Here is a 20672-nt window from a genome sequence, read left to right as displayed (position 1 = left end):
TAAAAAAATTAGGTGATATATAAACTAAATATATATCAAATTTTAGCTTAAAATAAAATCATTTGGAGGCTAAATTATTCTCTTAATTCAATTATCAATACCTATTTTGTTATGCTAAAATTGGGTTGAGACTATCTGAATTTATAAATCTCATATCTTAGTATACAGAGATGATATTTACTCAATTCTAAATCTCACATAATCTTAAGAAAATATTTTAAAATATAACAAAAGATTAGAACCGAATCATATCCCTAAGGTGGCTAGTTTAATTTAAATGCAATCCCTTCAAAAAAAAAAAAAGAGAGATTCTAAGTAGCTTAGATCGGGATAATCACAACTCCATGATCTGACATTAAGGTCATATAAAGGTCTTAGAACCATAAAAGAATTATTCAAAAAATATCTAAATTCAAAGTCCACATGACTCAAAAATAGTTGAAAGTCTACCTATAATATGTAAAACTAAAACCCTAAGTATATTAAGAAAAGAAATATACTTTTCATACCTTAATCTTCTGTTTTTTTTTTTTTTTTTTGCCTCCACGAGGAAAACTTAGAGAATGGGCAAAGAAGAAGAGAAAATATCATTAGTTATCATTTATCATATTTATGAAGTATAGATATCATAAATCATATCGAGGTAACATATATATATTATTTATTATTTATGTTTCTATCGTCATGTTAGTTATAGTTCAATGTGATAGACTCCGAGCACTATAAAAAATATAAAAAATGATCATTTAAATTTTATAATTATTTATAAGATCTTTAAAATTTTAAATTTTTTATAATTAATATTTAACATTTATTGATTTATTTAATGACTTTATTGTTATTCATCTAAAATAAACAAATAATATCACCACATTATGTTTTCTCTCAATATACAATAACTTTATTTTATTTATTTTTATTTTTATAATACTTTAGTTTTAGTTTTATTATTATTATATTATATATTTATTAATATAGTAAAATACATATTAATAATATTAATTTTTGACTAGTCAACGCAAAGTCATGTTTCTAATATTTAAAAATATATTTAATGTTATTTATATTTTATATATTTATTGATATAATATTAATATTATTAATTTTTGACTAGCCGACGCAAAGTCATGTTTCTAATATTTAAAAATATATTTAATGTTATTTAATTTTGTTGACTGTTATTAATTTGGGACCGGCCGATGCAATGCCACGTTTGATCCGGATTTGACTCTAAAGGGAGGGAAATGAGAAAAAGAATTAATAGTTGATGGTATTTTTCTCCATCTCAAAATAGTAACTATTCTTTTTTGCAAAAAAAAAAATCAAAATAGGGATGTGTGAGAGAGAGAGTTAAAAATTAAGACTTTTTTGCGCTATATTTCACCTAAATCCCATTTTTAATATTTTAATATTATTCTCCGGAGGCAAACAAATAAGCGACGGCATGACAGATTGGAGAGACGAACACGCCACGTCAGTGTCTGCGTCGTTTTCCCCAACCGCCTCTCTCTATCTCTCACGGGGGTGGCCGCGGCCAGATTAGCGATCGCCTAATTCCCCGCCTCAATCTCCCTTCTCCCTCTTCTGCCTCTTCCTCCTCGTGACCCAATTCATCATCTGCACCACACGCACGGGCGAGCGCGTTCCTTGTAGTCCAAGCGCGCCCTCTCTCTCTCGCGCCCGCATCATTCACACGCGACGGCTCCCTTTGCGTCTCCTACTTGGTCTTCTCCCGTCACCGTCATCCTCCGTACTCCGAACCTTCCCGCCGGATCTGACCCTTCTTAATCTGCAAGATCCGCCCCTGTTCTCGGTCTTAATCGTCTCTGGTGGATTCCGAAGGCCTACGTGGACCTTTCTTTTCTTGAGAGTTCCGATGGGGGCTGGAAGCTCGAGAGACTCGGAAGAGCGGGAGAGGGGATCGTTCCAGGACTGGGATCGACGTGGCTACTCCCGCGAGGTGCCAGAGTATCGGAGTTACCCTCCACCGCCTCAGACGTATGATCCTCCTTCTGAATCGTATCCGCCGCCTGGTTCGCGGCCGAGGCCGACGATTGATAGGAGGTATTCGAGGATAAGCGACAATTACCATACTTTGGAACAGGTATTTTCTAGGGTTCATGAAATTGTGCTTCTCATAGTTTTCTTTTTCCTCCTTGGACTGTCACGATGACAGGTGCTCCACCGGGCGCAATGAAAGCTTGGTGATACCTTCCTTTCTGTAGGTTGGTCTCAAGAAAAAGATAGGTGATCATGGCATGTCCTCTGGTCGTGCACTTCCGCTTAAGGGACAGCCATTGTGACCAGCAATCAGTTGACCAAATTTTTTACCTTGTTTGTTGGAGTTATCTATATCTAATGTCTTTTTTTCAATAAATATTAGGTGCGCAGGTCATTAATACTATTTTATAAACCCTTGTCCATGAAAGGCCACCATAGTCCGCAAGGGGTTTAGAAAACACTACGCAAGATATATAAAGCACACAAGGAGGTGCGCTATGCATGCAAATCGTGCACATGTTAGGGCTTGAATTTACCTCCAAGTTGGATCCTTTTTTTTCTTAGTAGGCATAACAATTAGCTTGAAAAGAAAAGGTGGTGAATTAAAGTACTTAAGGAGTCAAATATTTGCCCTATAGCCTAGTTGACCCTTGGCGATGAGCCATGTCCATTTTGATTAAATCACCTCATTTGTATGTTTTCTAACATAGAAAATAAAGCTAAATGAACCCAAATGGAACTTTCACTATAAGAGGTAGCTTAAATTCAAGTGTTGCACTATGATGTTTGATGGTGGTTGCAGACTGCTTACTGTATGTTGTTGAATATTGGTGTGTGGATAATCTCTTCCCTTGATTTTTTATTTGGAATAAAATGTTCTTTGTGCAGGTCACTGAAGCTCTTGCACAGGCTGGCCTCGAGTCTTCAAATCTAATTGTCGGTATTGATTTGACAAAGAGCAATGAGTGGACAGGTTAGTGTATCATGCTGATTATGGACGTGTGAGTTCATCACTTATTTAGGTGTGAAACTTAATTAAAAGTGAATGTGGCGGCCAGGTAAATTTTCATTTGGAGGTCGCAGCTTGCATCATATCGGCGATACACCAAATCCTTATGAACAAGCGATTTCCATCATCGGACGAACATTATCAGCATTTGATGAAGACAATTTGATCCCTTGTTTTGGGTTTGGAGATGGTAAATATTATTTGCCATTAGGTATTTCCATAGACATACCATGGGTTGTTTTGTGTTCTTTAAGGTGTTAAATATTTTTCTTTTGTCAGCATCCACACATGACCGAGACGTCTTTAGTTTTTGTCCGGATGGGAGACCATGTAATGGGTTTCAAGACACTCTGGTGCAATACAGAGAGCTTCTTCCCCATTTGCGATTGGCTGGTATTTGTAATTCTGTTGCTTTTCTGTTTGGCTTAATCAGTGATTAATATTTTCACTTATTTAGTGGATCCTTTTTTTTTTTACTACCTTCAGGTCCAACCTCTTTTGCACCAATTATTGAGATGGCTATGACCATTGTGGAACAGAGTGGTGGACAGTACCATGTTTTACTGATAATTGCTGATGGGCAGGTATATTTCCCTTGATTTTAGGACAGCCTATATTTCATGATGTAAAACAATTAGATAAGTTATGATGTTATTAAATATTTTAGCAGACCCTTGTAAAGGACATTAATAGCAGGAACCAATTGTTGATGATTAACCATAGTCATTGTTTTTGACGGAAGTTTGTTGACTTATATATTTATCAAGAAGGCAGCAGAAAAATGAGAACTAGCTTTGGAATGACAGGAATTATTCTTGGACTATATTAATGTCTATATCTCCTGCTGATAGACGTTCCAGTATGCATTCGTACATACATAACACACAACACATGTACATGTGCATGTCTGTGTACAGAGATGATGTTTGCTTGACAATAGACACCAAATATGGGTATTCATTCCTTTTGAGATTTCTTGATCATGGTTCCATAGTCAATAGAATTAAGTCTTTTAGCAGCAGAACAAAGGAGTGCTATGCAGTAAAATAAGGATCCTGGAGAACTTGCAACGATCTCAAGGCTCGATTCTTGCTTGTCAGTGTTAGGCATACATGCATGGGAACTGATTAATGATCTCAATGAACTTGGATAGTATTATAACAAAGATGTATCGAACATGTATTCCCTTGACTTTCAAGAAGTAGAAATAAAATTTTTGAGAAATAGAAATGTCTTCATCATTTGTTAAAATTTCTGCTGCATCATCTCTGCTGCATCATCTATTTAAGTTCAAGAAATAAGCGTGCAGGAAAGCTTATTAGAACTGGATGCTAATATGTTGGGTTCCATGTGTTAACAAAGACGTAAAAAATTTTCTACTATAAACCTCAACTCACCTTTATTTTACCACATTGCTAGGTAGCAAAACAATAGACCGGCCTTTACTTAGTTCTGTCATAATCCACATCAGGCATGGTTAAACCCTCATTGATTCTGTGCAAGTCTTTGAATAAGCAACTTCCCATTGTTATATCCCTGGACAGAATTTGAGAACACCATTTGACTTGCCGCTGGAGTAATTCAATGATATTTCCTTAGCAGTAATGGAATGACCTTTCATGTTTGGAACAATTTATGGGGTTATGTCAAAATGATCAGCTTATCCTTAAAATATTGGGTTGTACAGGTTACAAGGAGTGTGGATACTCAATTTGGTCATTTAAGCTCCCAAGAACAGAAGACTGTTGATGCTATTGTTAAAGCTAGGTAAGTTGTATTACTCTTTATATGTGGCATTAAAATGATTGTTAAATGTTTGTCTTGAAAATTATCATTACATATTGGCTTCTTTTCAAACTGAAAAACTGGCATTTTCTTACTTCTTCTGTTGCAGCGAATTCCCATTGTCAATAATTTTAGTTGGAGTTGGAGATGGCCCTTGGGACATGATGAAAGAATTTGATGATAACATTCCTGCCCGTTCCTTCGATAATTTCCAGGTTTGGTAAATTTGGATTCAAATTTTTGCAGCAGCTCCTACCTTTGTGTGATGCAGCTCTTAATTTTGTGAATCTGCATTGGCCTATAGTTTGTAAATTTTACCGAGATTATGTCAAAGAATATACCGCAGACAAGAAAAGAGGCACTATTTGCTCTTGAAGCATTGATGGAAATACCTTCACAATATAAAGCCACAATAGAAATGGGGATTTTGGGGTATGGTTGCTGACCATCTTAATCTTTCTATTACTTCTGATTTTTTTCAGCCACAATGATATCTTCTTTTTTTGGTACGTTCTGATTCCTCCCATGATCATGCAGTCGCCGATCTGGAAAGTCTCCACAAACAATCGCTCTCCCTCCACCTACTGGAAATCATCATGCTCCTTCTGTTGGATATACTAATTACAAGTCAACAACTTTCCAGCAGAGTGCACCACCTTACCCTGGTTATGAAACAGCATCTAGCGAACATCCTTCTGCACCAAGTTCTTCATTTGAAGATCAGGTAAAACTATATGAAGAACTTTTCAGTTTTGTTCCCTCCTTAGTCCATTGATCTTCCATGTGTTATTAAATCACATCTCATTATCTGGTGTATGATCAAAGTCTTCTACATTGTCAAAATTTCACAGCTAGCTCCAGTTACATTCTCTTAAGCACTGTCAGTCATGATCTTGTGTTTTTGGCAGGTTTGCCTTATTTGTCTCACCAATCCAAGAGATATGGCTTTTGGCTGTGGGCACCTGGTAACCATTTCTAACCCTGCTTTTATCTTCTCACCACAGACATCTATTGTACATCCAAGCATCTCGAGCAAATTACAAGCTCAACTTCTCTTTTGACTAATTTGTTCCCTTTTTTTTGTGTGTGTGGGCGATTGCTTTCTCGTCATGCAGACATGTTCTGACTGTGGTCCTAGTCTTCAGACATGCCCTATCTGTCGTAGGGAAATCCATACAAGGATAAAGCTCTATTGAGGTGCCAGCCATATCTGAAAACAATGTCCTCCGGGCTTAATGAATGCATCTGGATTATGAATGCTTGGAGATCTGTCAGTTGTACAATTGCACATATGCTCGTCCTCCTCCTCCGCCAAGGCCGTTGGTGTTTTGTTTGCATTGCTGGACTTGGTTCTAATAGATTTTTTTCTTTTAAAAGTTAATTGTTATCATAGTTAGCCTGGATTCATAAATGTTCATGTGGTTAATGGGTGCTTGTACTACAAGATTTTGATGAATTCATTGTGTAATATGTTGTAGCCATTTAGCTGTCAACTGATTCAATGCAATAGTTATCATTCAATTGATACATCTCAAGATTTGCTAATGTGGACTGTATTGGGGGAACCTAACAGGTGCCAAATGGAATTATCAACTGCATTTTAACTTTAATGATTTTTTTTTTTTTTTTTGCGTCTTGGTGGGGTGTCACTCGTAACCTTTTTTGACTTGGCAATTAAATTGTTGTCTATCTAATCGAAAGATCTCCTGGTTTTTTCTTACTTCTTTTGTATTTTCTTGTTATGATTATTAGAAGCCTCGAAATTGCTTGTGAATTGTTACGTGTTTCTCAACAGTTGGTTTGATTCGGATACCATGACGAATCTACCCAATCGCACACGCTAAACCAAAGCATTAGAGGTCATGTGAGCAAGCCAACCTAACCTAAATATGAACTCCTCGAAAAGGAGTTCCAACAGAACCTTGAACAAGCCAAATCCTCCTAGAATTTTAGCTGATAGAAAGTACAAACAGCCAAGAACCAAGACGAGACATCAGATCAATGCATAGATTAATGGCTTTACTTGCACACAAGCAAAGAACAACTCGTGAATAACTACAATACCATCATCGGATTTCAGTGGTTCGTTCCATCAAATTCTACTACAGCTCATCAGGACATGCATGCAACAGGAAACTTCATAAGATCATGTTTTCTGTCTAGAAAAATATAAACCAGATTTAAAAAGCCAAGGAAAACACCATTTCCTAGCAACTTTTATTAGCTTGCAGGGCCTACAAGAACCCCCTGCGCAGAACCTTCTTTTTGGTTGGTGTCCTCCTTGGTCTCACTGTCGGCTTTCTTTATCTTGATCTTATACTTCAATTCAAACTCTGAAATCTCCTTCTTCTTCCTCTCCAATGCCTCATTGAGGCGAGCAATGACCTCCTCGAGACCTTCCTTGTTGCGCTGCACAGCAGGCAGGACGTCCTTGATCGTCCTCTCGACCAGCACACCACTGACCATTCGGTAGCAGCGACGTGATGGATCAAGTGGTTGTATGGCACCGATTACAAGAGAGTGCTCACTGACTTCCATCTCTAACTCAGTGATCTTTGAGTAGATCTGGTTAATTTCTGAGCGCATGTTTCCATACGTGTTTAAAATTATTTGCTCATTCATCGGCTCCCGACTGTCACTGCTAATTTTGCTGGCCATTGTTCCTGAAAATGCATCGCAGGTTATATAAGGTGAAAATACATAAAGCTGGAATCATTTGGCATTTGCCATGGTACATCTACTCGCACATTGTTCATGTGGTAACCTCATTTTCTCCACAATTATCAAGATAACAATGGATGAAACTTAACTCGCAGTAACCAATTTATTCACTCGAGTGATTGATCATTCATGGAAAGTAAAAAGGTAATCTCATACTTATCCTATCTGTCTTCTTCCAATTGCAACCAATTTAAGGACCAAGATATCAGACTTAACGAATATGGTCCATGATTGGGGATGGTGGCCTCTCTTGGCAATATGAATGAAGAAGAGGCTGCCGGTGGCAAATGTGACTGCCTGTTGCAGTCCAACTGAGACAAAGAAAGTCCAAAGAAGTAAGAGTATGAACTGGTCTGATTCTTGATTGGGGAGATAGAGGGCGGCAACATTAATTGTCCACTATGGTCAGGTGGAACATATTGGGAAGATGAGAAGTAGTTGAGGATTGAAATAGAAGAGGCACTAGATAAATATGGGATTTATAAAGCTGATAATAGAACAGAAGAATGAATACTGCAGGCTATGGTTGAATCTCACATTGTCTCCATGCAATCTCAATATACAAACCACATATATAGAAATGATAAGTTGTAATCATACCATATATTCCAAATCAGTGATTGAAAGAGGCGCTCGAGCGCTCGCCTAGGCGCTCGGGCGAGGCGAAGCGAGGCCCGAGCGCCTCGCTAATGTCCCAGGCGGCGCGCTTCAAACAGGCGCCGCCTGGGCGCTCGCCCGAGCCCAGGCGCTGGGCACTTCGGGCGAGCGCCTAGGTAAACCAAGTGACTGAACCAGGATTTTAGGTCTGGTTCGGTTGTTAGTTGGTTCAATCGAACCAACTAAACCGATATAACCCTTACCCAACCCTAACCCGCTGCCGCTGCCGCTCCTAATCTCGCTGCTCGTCGCTCCTGCTCCCACTGTCGCTGCTCGCGCCTCCCGCGAGCCTTCCCGCTGCTCGCGCCTCCCGCTGCCGCTGCCGCTTCCAATCTCGCTGCTCGTCGCTCCTGCTCCCGCTACCGTTGCTCGTCGCTGTCGCTGCTCGCGCCTCCCTCGAGCCCTTCAGCTGCTTGCACCTCCCACGAGCCTTCCCGCTGCTCGCGCCTCCAACGAGCCTTCCCGCTGCTCGCGCCTCCCGCGAGCCTTCCCGCTGCTTGCGACTCCCGCGAGCCCTCCCGCTGCTCGCGCCTCCCGCTCCCTTTCCCTTTCCCGCTGCCGCTGCTCGCCGCTGCTTCCTCGTTTCTCCGTCAGGCTCAGTATACAGTATACTCTTAATATTAAGTTTATTTGAATTTTGAAATGATTAATTTTCAATACTGTTAATAGATTAATAATATATTATTTTGATTTTAATGTTGTTAATTTTTATTTTGATGTAAAATTTTATTATTTTGAATTTTGAAACTTTTTGTTAATGTGACATTGTGATTTTGTATCTTAGATTTTCTTAATTTAATAGCATATTTTTTATTTAAAATTTTAAATAATTATATTTATTAATTATATTATATATTTTTATATTTTAGCGCCTCGCTTCGCTCGGGCGAGCGCCTAGCGCCTTGGGCGTTTTTGGACCTTGGCGCCTAGCGCTTTTTACATCACTGTTCCAAATCAATTCTTGTTGGTTGCCAAGTGGATACATTGTCGTTTTCTCATTATACCCCTCAAAAAGATTATGGATGCAATTCGTTACAAACAAATCTAGACCATCCAACACCATACATACTCATATGGGAAAATGAGAATATTTTGAGCAAACAAATTGGAAAAATAAGATGGAAGTATGTGTATATATGAACAGATCTTTTTAACTTGATGTCACAAAGTGTAACATCAGAAAGAAATATTGTCAAGGCAGCAAGTAGTATTCAAGATGCCTTTTCAAAATCATGCATGTATAATCCACCAACCAACTTCATGCAGAGATTACAAAAGCATTTATATGTTGTTCTTTCAGCAGCTTAACCATTCAAGTGAATTGTTGATGTTAAGCCTGAACATTTTTACGAGGGTTCACCATTTCAAGTATCGGACCTGTCTTGGAGATTTGTTGGGCCGGTACATAACAATATGTACTAGCATACTGACACACAGTACACCAGTAAGTACCGGTGTTTTAGAGAGGAAAAAAAAGAGGGAGAAGAGGAAGGGACGATGGAGGAAGAAGAAAGATGAAAGAAGAGGAAGCTGCGTAGGAGGAGGAAGAAGGAAGGATGAAGAGGAGAAGAGACATACCTAAGAAGTAATTGAGAAGTGATTAGGGCAATATCTTGCGTGGCGGTGTGCAACGAAGTCGCGACAAGCGGAGGTCACCAATAGCCATCTATGTGAGAAGCGTCGATCGTAGCATTGGTCGCATGGTGGTGTGTAGCACCTATCGTGGCAAGTAGAGTTCGTAGCGGTGAGAAATCGTAGTCGCAGCATCGATCGTGTGAGAAGCGGAGGTGGTACGAAAGTGGAATTTAGGGTTTCCCACTTTCCTTTTATATCGTGAACCAGACCAGGGTGGATCCGTATATCGGTCAGTGCTCGAACTGGTATGTGTCGCCCATTTTGTATCGATCCGGGTGAAACAACGATCATTGACCAGGGTTCGCTATTTTGGGTATCAAACCCATCTTAGAGATTTGTCAGGCTAATACATACAAGTATGTACGGATGTACTAACATACAGAACACTAGTAAGTACCGATGTTTCGAAGAGAAAGAAAAAGAGGGTGAAGAGGAAGGGACGGTGGAGAAAGAAGGAAGAGGGAAGAAGAGGAAGCGGCGAAGGAGGAAGAAGAGAAGAGGCATACCTGAGAAGTGATTAGGGCAAAGATCGTGTGTGGCGATGTGCAACATCAGTCGCAACAAGCGAAGGTCGTCGATAATCTGCGTGAGAAGTGTCGATTGCATGATAGTGTGCAACGTCCATCGCGGCAAGCAGAGGTCATAACAGTGATAAGTCGCGATTGCAGCATGGATCGCATGAGAGGCGAAGGCGGTGCAAAAGTCAGATTTAGGGTTTCCCACTTTTGGACTGGACCAAAGTGGGTATGTGTATCAATCAGCACTCGGACCGATATGTGCCACCCATTTCATTCCGGTCTAGGCGAAACGACAATCATTGACGAGGGTTCACCATTTCTGGTACCGGACCCGTCTTGGAGATTTGTTGGGCTAGTACGTATTAGTTTGTACCGGTGTATCGACAAAAGGTATATTATGGTATGTAACGATGTTTCAACGAGGAAGAAAAAGAGGGAGAAGAGGAAGGGACGATGGAGGGAGGAGGAAGAAAAGGAAGCGACTGAGGAGGAAGGAGGAAGAGAAGAAGAGACATACATGAGAAGTGATTAGGGCGATGTGCAACGAGGTCACGGCAAGCGGGGGTCACGGGTAACTGCCTATGTGAGAAGCATCAATCCTAGAATTGGTTATGTGGCAGAGTGCAGCATCTATTGGGGCAAGCAGAGGTCGTAGCGATGAGAAGTCACAGTTGCAGCATCGATCTCGTGGGAAGCGAAGGTGGGGCGGAAGTGGGATTTAAGGTTTCCCACTTCCCTTTTATATGGCAGACCAGACCGGGGTGGGTCCGCGTATCGATTAGCGCTCGAACCAGTATGTGCCACCCGTTTCGTACCGGTCCGAGCGAAACAGCGATCATTGATTTTTACTAATGCATGTGTTTAATGAAAGACATGTACTGTAATTGGCTATGATTAATAGTTGAACAATTATTCAGTAATAGAACCTATGCAGAAGGGAGATGTTTAAATTCCTAATGAGATGTGATTTCTCATAAAAACACATGATATTCACAAGTTATGTTGGTGATGACATTAAATGACTTGATTTAGGGTTGACAGTCATGATATAATGTGCAGGTCGAAACACAAATTAGTTGATAATTAAATGAATCTGTCTGCTTTGGGGTACTGATCGCCCATGAATTTCTCATTTTCATTTGTTACAATCAAAAGAAAACAAATCATTTGGATATAGTTTTGTTTACATGTGTTGATCACATTTCTCTGTAGAGATGATATACATAATGTCAACAAAGGATGGACGAAGGAACAAGAAGCCATGCCATGGTCCCAAGTCCTTGAGAAAGAAAAGAACCACATAGAACAGAACTGAAATATATCACCAATCAAGAAACACCTTAAAACAGCTATTTGTTATGATTAGTATTTACAGAAGTATTTAATTCGTAAGAACCTTTCTTTTGTTAGTTACTACTTTTCTATTAGAATTCTGATTGGTTAACATGTTATAAATGGAAAAATGCCTACAACACAAGCAGAGGGGATATGAGGTTATGAATGTATTCTCACAAAATGCAGTAGATTCATTCTGAACGATAACAAATCTCAAAAATTAATTGCAACTCCTTAAAGGCTCAAAGGCATTAAATCATACTTGTCAGAAGCTCATTTTGCTTAAAAGAAATTCAACCTTATTGAACAAGTTATCCTGAAACGATTAGAGGGAAAAGAACTGCCAAGGAAATATTAATGCAATTGACACATCATAATCAACAGTAGTTGGAGATAGTGGGGGTCAAGTACCTGAATGTCAGGTGACCTTTCTGCTCTTCAAATATACCAATCAAGGTTTTGGAGCAAAGGGATACCTTTAGATAAACATAGTAATCAATATATATGCATGACGGCTTCAAACAGTAAATGGAACACTATCATAAAATGTTTGAAACCCAAGTGTACAGTCTGATGGCAATTCTCTTAAAGTTTCTGTATTCATCACCCATACCGGCAACACCGATCAAGCAAATTGATTCCTGAGACCCAAAACTGGGGTCAAACGGACCAAATAAATTAGCCTTTCTAACAGCTTGAACCATTATGGTTAGATCCTCAAACTGAATTAAGTCACTTGTGAACGTATATGTTTATGACAATCAAGCTGGTCATGACTAGTCAGAAGAGGCCAAAACATGGGGATTTGAGCTAGGGTTTTATTCAACATCAAGAGTCCCACCAAAAACAATGGTCTGGTGGTGGTATACCAGACCCAATTACCAAAAAGTTGAGGGTACAAGACCTTATCCGACATATTTTTTTAATATGTTAGCTAGCTTTGTTAGTAAAGATTTTGTAAAGGTCCAGGGATCAAAATCTACCTTCGTCACTTACCCTTTGCAAAAAGAAAAAAAAGATCAAGAGCCGTGATATTTTGCTAATGTAAATTCCATTTCGCCTTTCACCTAATTGCTGGGACAAAACCATCAGGTGATGATTGCATGATCGCTCCCATCATAATAAACAAACCATAAACTGCCCTAAAGCCCAAAAATGATGATTGATCCCTAAAGTTAGTTTCTTTCTCGAAAAGAGAAAACAATATTCCACTCTGCTCTAAGGGATGGTTCTGACCAACATAACCTATAGATTAACAACAACGAAGAAACCAGATATTCAAGCCACTGAAAAATGCCAAACAATCCCTTGCCATTTATACATCAAAATATTGAAATATTAACTATCGAAAGCTTCGCTTGGTTGGATTTTGTGTTTGAAAGCAGAATTCAAGTAGACGGTTTATCGATTATGAGATCGACACTAACAAATCACAAATCTACATCTAATTCCAAACAACATGCCAAACGGTTGCAAGACCCCGACTTTGTAACACACGATGATGTAGAAAAAGACCACCGAATGATCGGATATATTCAACTAAAAACGCAGCGCAACAGCATCCGAAGAGAAGGATGTGGGCAAGCAAAACGGCGATGGGAGAAGGAGAGGATTTCACCTTGGATCGAAGAGGAGGCGGATGCCGAAGTCGGGAGAAGCACGGATGAGGATGTACGGCCACCACTGGACGGATGAGGGGAGGACCGGCAGGAATCGGCGACGGCGACGAGGAGCGAGCGATCGGGAGACTAGGGTTGATGCGGGCGCCGCGCTGGCGCCAGGGGCGGGGAGTGGATGTTGTTGGGTTTAGCTCAATTCGGCTTGGTTGAACCGATTATAACATTTGGGTTCAACTCGAGTTGAGTCGATTTCAGTTAAGATTCAAATTGGGCCAGGCGAGCGCCTCGGCCGGAGGCCCACTCCAAACTTGTCGACCATCATCACACCACCGGTGGCAGCAGCAATCGTGATGGATCGACTGGTTGTCCGGCACCGATCACAACAGACTCCTCAAACCCAAGTGAGGCCGCCACAGCCTCCTTATTCCAAGCGAGCAAGCAAGCAACAGATGGTGGCAAACAGCACTTCCCAACAAAGGCAAGCAAAGTCTAGGATATCAGAAACGGACACCCCATGCCATGACAAGCAGCACTGACTTGCTCTCATCTTTCGAGTGACAAAAGCTCTGCCGACATGCTATTGCTATAGAATATACATATGTACATAAGAAGGGAGAGAAAGAGAAGTGCCTGTATGCTTCTTGATGGAGTCACCACATGTAGAAAGACATGGATGGAATGTTTTGATAAATGTGGGTCCAGCTAGTACTGTCAGCTACTCCCTGGACAAAGGCCACGGTAGCTGCACTTCTTTTTCCTACCTAATATACGAGTGAGAGAGAGAGAGAGAGAGAGAGAGAGGACATTTCTTTTGAATCTTTAAGAGCAGACAAAGATGCAGGATGGAGGATCAACTGCTGGCCATCTCCTGGGTTTCGAAAGACTGCATGGCAGCATCGGTGAGGAGATGGCAAGCTGGTCCACAAGCCCTGCATCTGCAGCTGCACCACCTCAGTGAGCAGCAAGAGACACCCCTTCTCTCTCATTGGGCTGCAGAGAGAGAGAGAGAGAGAGAGAGACATAGAGAGGAAAAAGAGCTGCGAGTTGGAACAAGTGATGGCGATGCGCGAGTAGTAGTAATACATGTGCTCGTGTTTGGGCGAGCAAAGAGGTGTGATGTGGGAAGTCGATATTTTAGTTATTTTCCATTTAAAAAAATGAAAAAAAAGAATTCTAAATGATAATAATAATAATAATAATAATAATACAATTTTATTATATTTATTACTCTCTCCTATTCTCCATCTTTGTTATCTTCTTAAAACATCCCAAGAAAAATCAATCTGTGAAGTTCAAATTAATCTGTTCGATTTTGCAGTTTGGCCATAATTAATATATACTATTGCATCACTTGAATCTTGTACATTTAATGTGATTGCACATTTAGGGAACTAATGGTATAGATTCAAATAATAATAATAAAAGGAAGGAAATAAAATCATATGATTATTCAGATTTAATCCATTCCCAGTTAGCATCTGATACAACTTTGCTGAAGTCTATAGCTCTTCTGCTACTTTTGTTCTTTTAATCCATCTCGTTGACTTTAAGATGTTAATGCATCCACACCTTTTTATTCACGACTTTTTGCTGATCCACGAGAGCCATTTTTCTAGAAAATTAATCAGCTCCCCACTTTTATTTTTCTCAAATAATATTTTTAATTTAAAAAATATTCAAATGATCCGTCGAAAATTGTTCTATATATTAGAGTGTTTTGGTTTGTTATAATATTTTTGGTTTATTGTAATGTTTTGATTAAAATGGACTCTTAATTTCAATCAAACTAATTATAAACCTAAAAATATGATATTTTAATGATCTATGAGTAATGACAATCAAAGCCACATGTTGTCATTTACAATATCTTAATAAAAATACTATAGATGTTATTGAAAAATATTATAATCGAGTCAAATGAAAATAATATAATAGTTAAAATTTGATAGAAAAAAAAATTAATGATTTTTAAAAAAATAAGAATACTATTTGAGAAAAAACAAAATATATAATACTTTTTAAGACACATATAAAATATGTTTATTTTCTATAAGAATTATATATTCTATAATTTTTATCTCATCATCTTCATTATAGGCGTCAATTATGCTCATGGGCAGCGTTGCTCAGTCTCTGTCACAAATAAGACACTTTCATGTGTCTTTATATCCCTTCATCTTTATGATATGAGTCAATAATGAATTATTTAGTTTGATTGAACTAGATAAAATAAATAAGTATTATTATTTTTAATATTTTGATATATTTTATATTTAAAATATTATTATAATATATAAAATTTATAAAAACATATTATTATTATAAAAATATTATATATATATATATATATATATATATATATATGTATGTATATATATATATATATATATATATATATGTATGTATATATATATATACACATTCTCACTCCCCATTTCGTCTCATCCCATGCACACATCCCTGATCTCCATCATCTTGCACTCCAGCTATTTATTTCTCTGACATTGTGAAGCAATATGATCATGTTAACATCTTTCTCTCTCTCATGCTGCCTCCCACTCTATGCCAACCTGCAAAGCAAAATGCCATGTTTGTCCATTGGTTCAAGGCTCTGCGTACAACAAATCATCCCTCTTCCTTTCCTTCTCGGAAATGAGCAATCACAGGCAAAATCGACCAGTCTCACCTCCCAAATTATCTCCTCTCTCTCTCTCTCTGACGCTCTGCTTCCTGCATCCTCCAGGAATGTGCAGGCACAGCCACAGACGCCGGCCCAGAAGGATTCCCCATGGTAAAAGAGGAAAGGTAGACGAAGAGACAACCCTGTGGCAGCAACCCCGAGACCAGGGGCACTATAGTCATTTAATATTGTCGTCTTTTCGCTTCTTTTGCGTTAATCTCCCTTCCCAAAGGGTTATTTTGTATATTGAAAAGACGGTTTTGCCCATTAGTGATAAATAACTCCCCTTCCAAGAGTTTTTCCGCCTGCCGACGTGACACGGAGGGCGTGCAGTCTTACCGACGTCGGGGTGCGAATATAAAGGACGGGCGTCGCTATCCACCCATTGAAGAGGGGAGTGCGCCGCCATACTGCCACCGCATTAAAACGCCGCTTTCTGCTCTCGTAATTGCCTTCCTTTTTCCTCCCCCGATATATCGCTTATTCTGTACCGGTTCACTCTATATAACGCATTTGGAACAAGCTTATGTGGGGGAGAGACACGGCGTATTGGCGTGTGAGCCGTGTCGTTTTCGTTGGGTCGGGAGATGGAGCCGGAAGCCCGGGGCACTCTTCTCGATCCGGCGGCGGCGGAGTTCCACCCGGCGGCGAGCAGCCGGTTCGCTGTCGTTGCCCATCCGCTGCAGTTTTACTTCCCTTACCGTCATCCTCCTCCGCAACCGCCGCCTGCCGTAGCAGTGACACTTGTAGCGCCTCCAGAGGCGGCTAGTAGAGCGGTGGTGCTGAACATGGTGCCGCCGCACGTGGGGGAGGCGGAGGTGAGGGCGGCGATGGAGCCGTTCGGCGGTGTGCAGGCGGTTGACACGGTGGCGCTAACAGCGCAGGGAATCGTCACCGTCCACTTCTACGATCTGAGGAGCGCGCAGGCGGCGGTGATGGCGTTCCGCGAGCACCCCGCGACGCGGCAGCACTTCCCCGCCACCATCACGGGGAACCTTGCGTGTCCGTGGGGATGGCTCAGCGACGGCGTGGGAGGCCGCGGACTGACCGGATGGCCGGCGGTTTCGGCTCAGTTTGCAGCCTCCGGCCTTGACGAACCTAACCAGGGTTCCATCTTGGTGCTTAATTCGGACCCGACCGTGTCCTGCGCTGCTCTCAGACAAATCTTTGAAGCCTTCGGTATGGATGATTTCTAACCATTATATCTTCACCGATTCAGTTCAAAGATACCAAGAAAGATCAAACAAGAAACAAATCTTGAAGAGATCTCTGTAATATATGTTGGGTGCTGTCTTCCTTGTATTCTATCATTAGATATCCTTTGTTTCGTTCTGTACTTCTTGCTATATGTACCATGTTTCTTTATGACTCGTTTTTGCATGGCTAAGAGAGAGAGAGATTTTATCTTAATGGCATGTAGGAGCTGTGAAGGAAGTGAGGGTGATGACATCGAAGCAACACCACTCTCTGGTGGAGTTCTACGACAAAAGAGACGCCGCTCGCGCCCTCTCCGAGCTCCACGGCAAAGAGGTTCATGGAAGGCGCTTGGTGCTCCAATTCGGAGCAACCGGAAGCCAAACAAGAAGGTGACATCTCCTTCCTTTTTCTCTTTCGATTTGGTCACTCACACATGTAATTCATGGTGCAGTGTTTACTTTATGAACAGCTTTCCATTGCCTCCGAGGCTTCTGCGAGGTAACCCAAAGGCCAGTCGATGGATTCGGAGCGGTCCTAAGCCGCTGTCGTCTTCCTCTCCTGGTAAAGAATTCCGAGAAGTTGGGAATCCATCGGCGTTGCTGAAGAACAACAGTGCTTGCGATGCTCCCGACAGTGCGGGCATCGTGGAAAGAAGGAACAGAAGGGTGAGCGAATGCAGCAAGAACGAGTACCCATCACCACCACCATCATCGAACGTGCATCATCATAGAACGAACAGCGGTTGGAAGACTCATCAGAAGAAAGAAGGCGATTCCAAGTTTCTCTTCAAGGAAGTGCAGCCGGAAGAATCACGCCCATCCTCTCGTGGTGATTCCAGAACCACGGTGATGATCAGAAACATCCCCAACAAGTACAGGTTAGGATACTCTTTCCTTATTTCATCTCGTAATGCTTCATCTCTTACAAATGAATGGCTTGGTGGTGCAGTCGGAAGCTGCTTCTGAACATGCTGGACAACCACTGCAAGCACTGCAACGAGCAGATTGGCGAGGAAGATGATGATCCCATCTCCGCCTATGACTTCGTCTATCTTCCCATCGATTTCAAGTAAGTTTAATGAGTAACTGCTTCAGCAGTTGATTGTTTCTTTTGAATCAAAAGAATAATAAGAAACAAGGAATGAGGAGAACAGAGTAAAACCCTGACAAATGTGCTGAAGCTGAAAGAACCCATCAAACCCTAATCAGAAGTCAAAAGGCTTTGCAGGCATAGAGTAGGCAATGAACGAAACTCACTCACTATAGTTCTCGTTTGATTGATTTGGCGGTGAGTTTGAAATGACCCATCAGAGCACAAACAACACTTCTACATGAATTGGGACCCTAAAAGCAGCTTTTGGACAAGACACGATACAAAATTATGTGGCGATGATCTCGGTGTTGTGTTTCTGTAGCAACAAGTGCAACGTCGGCTACGGGTTTGTGAACCTGACGTCGCCGGAGGCGGCCTTCAGACTCTACAAGGCCTTCCATCAGCAGCCGTGGGAAGTGTTCAACTCGCGAAAGATCTGCCAAATCACCTACGCTCGGTTGCAGGTTGCTCTCTTAGTTAGGTTCTAGGTGAATGCTGCGGGAATCTCTGACGTCTGGGCTTGTGGTCTTGCAAGGGCTTGGAGGCTCTAATGGAGCACTTCCGGCACTCCAGGTTCGCGTGCCACGACGACGAGTACATGCCGGTGGTCTTCTCTCCCCCACGAGACGGGAGGCAGCTCACCGATCCCGTCCCGGTCGCCGGCGGGCGTGAAGCCACTGCAAGAGGAAACAACTTGGCCGATGGAGCGTTAGTGGCGCCGGCGGAAGTCGACCGGTGCGCGGCGTCCTCGACGACTGCCTCAACCTACGCGCCGCCTGATCACGGAGGCGCCGGCGACAGCGACGAGGCGTGACCGAGGATGGTGGGCGAAGCGAAACTCTGCAAGAGTCATCCTTGATATCCTGGCGCTTCCTCGCAGAGCTGGTAGCCATCTCTCTCTATGTTGTATTAGGAAGTATGGAGAATCTAAGCTTTGGGATGCTTCTACAGTGACTGTATCAAGGATTTAGTGGTATTAATCATTTATCATCTTGAGATAAATTTCCCTCGAGCCAATCGAGCTGGGAAGAGGCATTTCTTGTGCCCAACTTGTCGGTGCAGCGTTTACCGCCCGGCAAAACTCGATGCTGGCTGGGGGGGCTTTTGATGCCTCCAAATATAATAATATGCCCATAACCTTCTGCTTCCAACACGGTCCACTTCACGAGTGTTCATCTTGTTCAACCTTTTATTTCCATCTCAAGGCTTAAAGATTAGCTTGATGTCATAGGGTCGGCTATGCCCAGTCCTCAGATGTTGTCTTCAACCGAGGGGCCTCCTTGACATTGCTTCGCACGAGGCCATGACCAATCAATGCAACTTTTAAGATCGATCTTAAAAGACGCACTACTACGCTGCTTTGTGGTTGTCTTCCAGATAAATGTTCCTGTGACTTGCTTTCTCTAAGCAGTGATGAGAACGAGAAACTACAATGAACTCATCTTATCTTCTCACTTGTGAGCTGACACTTTTAGATGCAAATTTTAGTATGATAGAAACAAAAAAAGGAATTATATATATATATATATGCGATTTTCCGAGAGAGAAAACTATCACAAAATATCTATATATATAATTCTCGAAAAATACTTTTCCCTCTTTTTTATATTACCTAAAGGGTACCTCCGATTTGACAAGACAACTGAAACGCTAGGATTGATACAGGGAATTAGTCCAATTTCTCAATTATATTATTTTTCAAGTCTATTTAAAAATATTAAAAATCTTAATATTTGATTGTTCTTGTTCCTAACCAAAATGATTTATATTTAAAATTCTTTTTTTTTGTGAGTTGATTTATACTGGACTTTAAGTTCATTTAATTTAATTATAATATTTTGGTAGAGATGTCAAAAATACTATAAATGATATTATAAATTTTATATAAGGGGATTGGACCGATCTATATAGTAGGGACAATCGATTTACTCTATGGAGTAGCTCATAGGGTACAATGTACCTATTCCAATTGACTTGTAATTATATATATATATATATATATATTACAATGCACAACGATATTGTCTCATCTCTACATCTTCCCATTATTCTTTAATTACTAAGAATAAATTATACCAAAGATTTTAATCTTTTACCACTATCAATTTATATAAAAAGTAATAGAGTAAAATTTATTTACATTTGTCTAAAATTATATTTGCCCTAAACATTAGTGGGTGGATAATTTGAGATGGTATATGTGGAGCTTGCCAAGAAAGTCCATATAATATTTTGGTTTGCTTATATTAGAAATAGACCATTAAATTCCTTAATATGTCTATTTGACCGGAATAGACGATTGAATATCATATTATTGAATATAAATAGAAAAAAAATGGTGAGAGAATTTTCATGTATGAATGAGATGAAAATTAAAAGATAACAAAAATCAGATGATAGATATATTGAGTTTAAATTGAATT

The 20672-nt window shown here is 40.5% G+C and overlaps 3 protein-coding genes across 5 annotated transcripts; 2 read left to right on the top strand and 1 right to left on the bottom strand.

Annotated features, from left to right (window-relative positions):
• Positions 1 to 1503: 1503 nt before the first annotated feature.
• Positions 1504 to 6324, top strand: LOC135618537 (E3 ubiquitin-protein ligase RGLG2-like). The gene is made up of 11 exons (XM_065119476.1): positions 1504 to 2104; positions 2890 to 2974; positions 3060 to 3200; positions 3290 to 3403; positions 3497 to 3594; positions 4698 to 4777; positions 4905 to 5010; positions 5100 to 5227; positions 5333 to 5519; positions 5704 to 5760; positions 5911 to 6324. Exons 1-11 carry the CDS (start codon positions 1877 to 1879, stop codon positions 5989 to 5991), a joined length of 1305 nt encoding a protein of 434 aa, XP_064975548.1. The 5' UTR covers positions 1504 to 1876; the 3' UTR covers positions 5992 to 6324.
• Positions 6325 to 6788: 464 nt separating this feature from the next.
• Positions 6789 to 13606, bottom strand: LOC135618538 (prefoldin subunit 2-like). 2 transcript variants are annotated; one of them, XM_065119477.1, is made up of 3 exons: positions 13280 to 13606; positions 12073 to 12137; positions 6789 to 7458 (listed from the first exon to the last, which is right to left on the bottom strand). In XM_065119477.1, exon 3 carries the CDS (start codon positions 7451 to 7453, stop codon positions 7016 to 7018), a length of 438 nt encoding a protein of 145 aa, XP_064975549.1. In that variant the 5' UTR covers positions 7454 to 7458; positions 12073 to 12137; positions 13280 to 13606; the 3' UTR covers positions 6789 to 7015. The 2 variants fall into 2 exon arrangements, with proteins under 2 accessions (XP_064975549.1, XP_064975550.1); XM_065119478.1 differs by lacking the exon at positions 12073 to 12137 and having other exon boundaries at positions 13280 to 13604.
• A 2925-nt stretch (positions 13607 to 16531) lies between these two features.
• On the top strand, positions 16532 to 19369 carry LOC135618245 (protein terminal ear1-like). 2 transcript variants are annotated; one of them, XM_065119113.1, is made up of 6 exons: positions 16532 to 17139; positions 17381 to 17546; positions 17627 to 18034; positions 18106 to 18225; positions 18572 to 18713; positions 18785 to 19369. In XM_065119113.1, exons 1-6 carry the CDS (start codon positions 16548 to 16550, stop codon positions 19061 to 19063), a joined length of 1707 nt encoding a protein of 568 aa, XP_064975185.1. In that variant the 5' UTR covers positions 16532 to 16547; the 3' UTR covers positions 19064 to 19369. The 2 variants fall into 2 exon arrangements, with proteins under 2 accessions (XP_064975185.1, XP_064975184.1); XM_065119112.1 differs by having other exon boundaries at positions 17609 to 18034.
• The last annotated feature ends 1303 nt before the right edge of the window (positions 19370 to 20672 follow it).

Source organism: Musa acuminata, chromosome BXJ2-8 (genome assembly GCF_036884655.1).
Source record: "Musa acuminata AAA Group cultivar baxijiao chromosome BXJ2-8, Cavendish_Baxijiao_AAA, whole genome shotgun sequence".
NCBI classification, from domain to species: Eukaryota; Viridiplantae; Streptophyta; class Magnoliopsida; order Zingiberales; family Musaceae; genus Musa; species Musa acuminata.
This window is presented reverse-complemented; position numbering and strand designations above follow the sequence as displayed.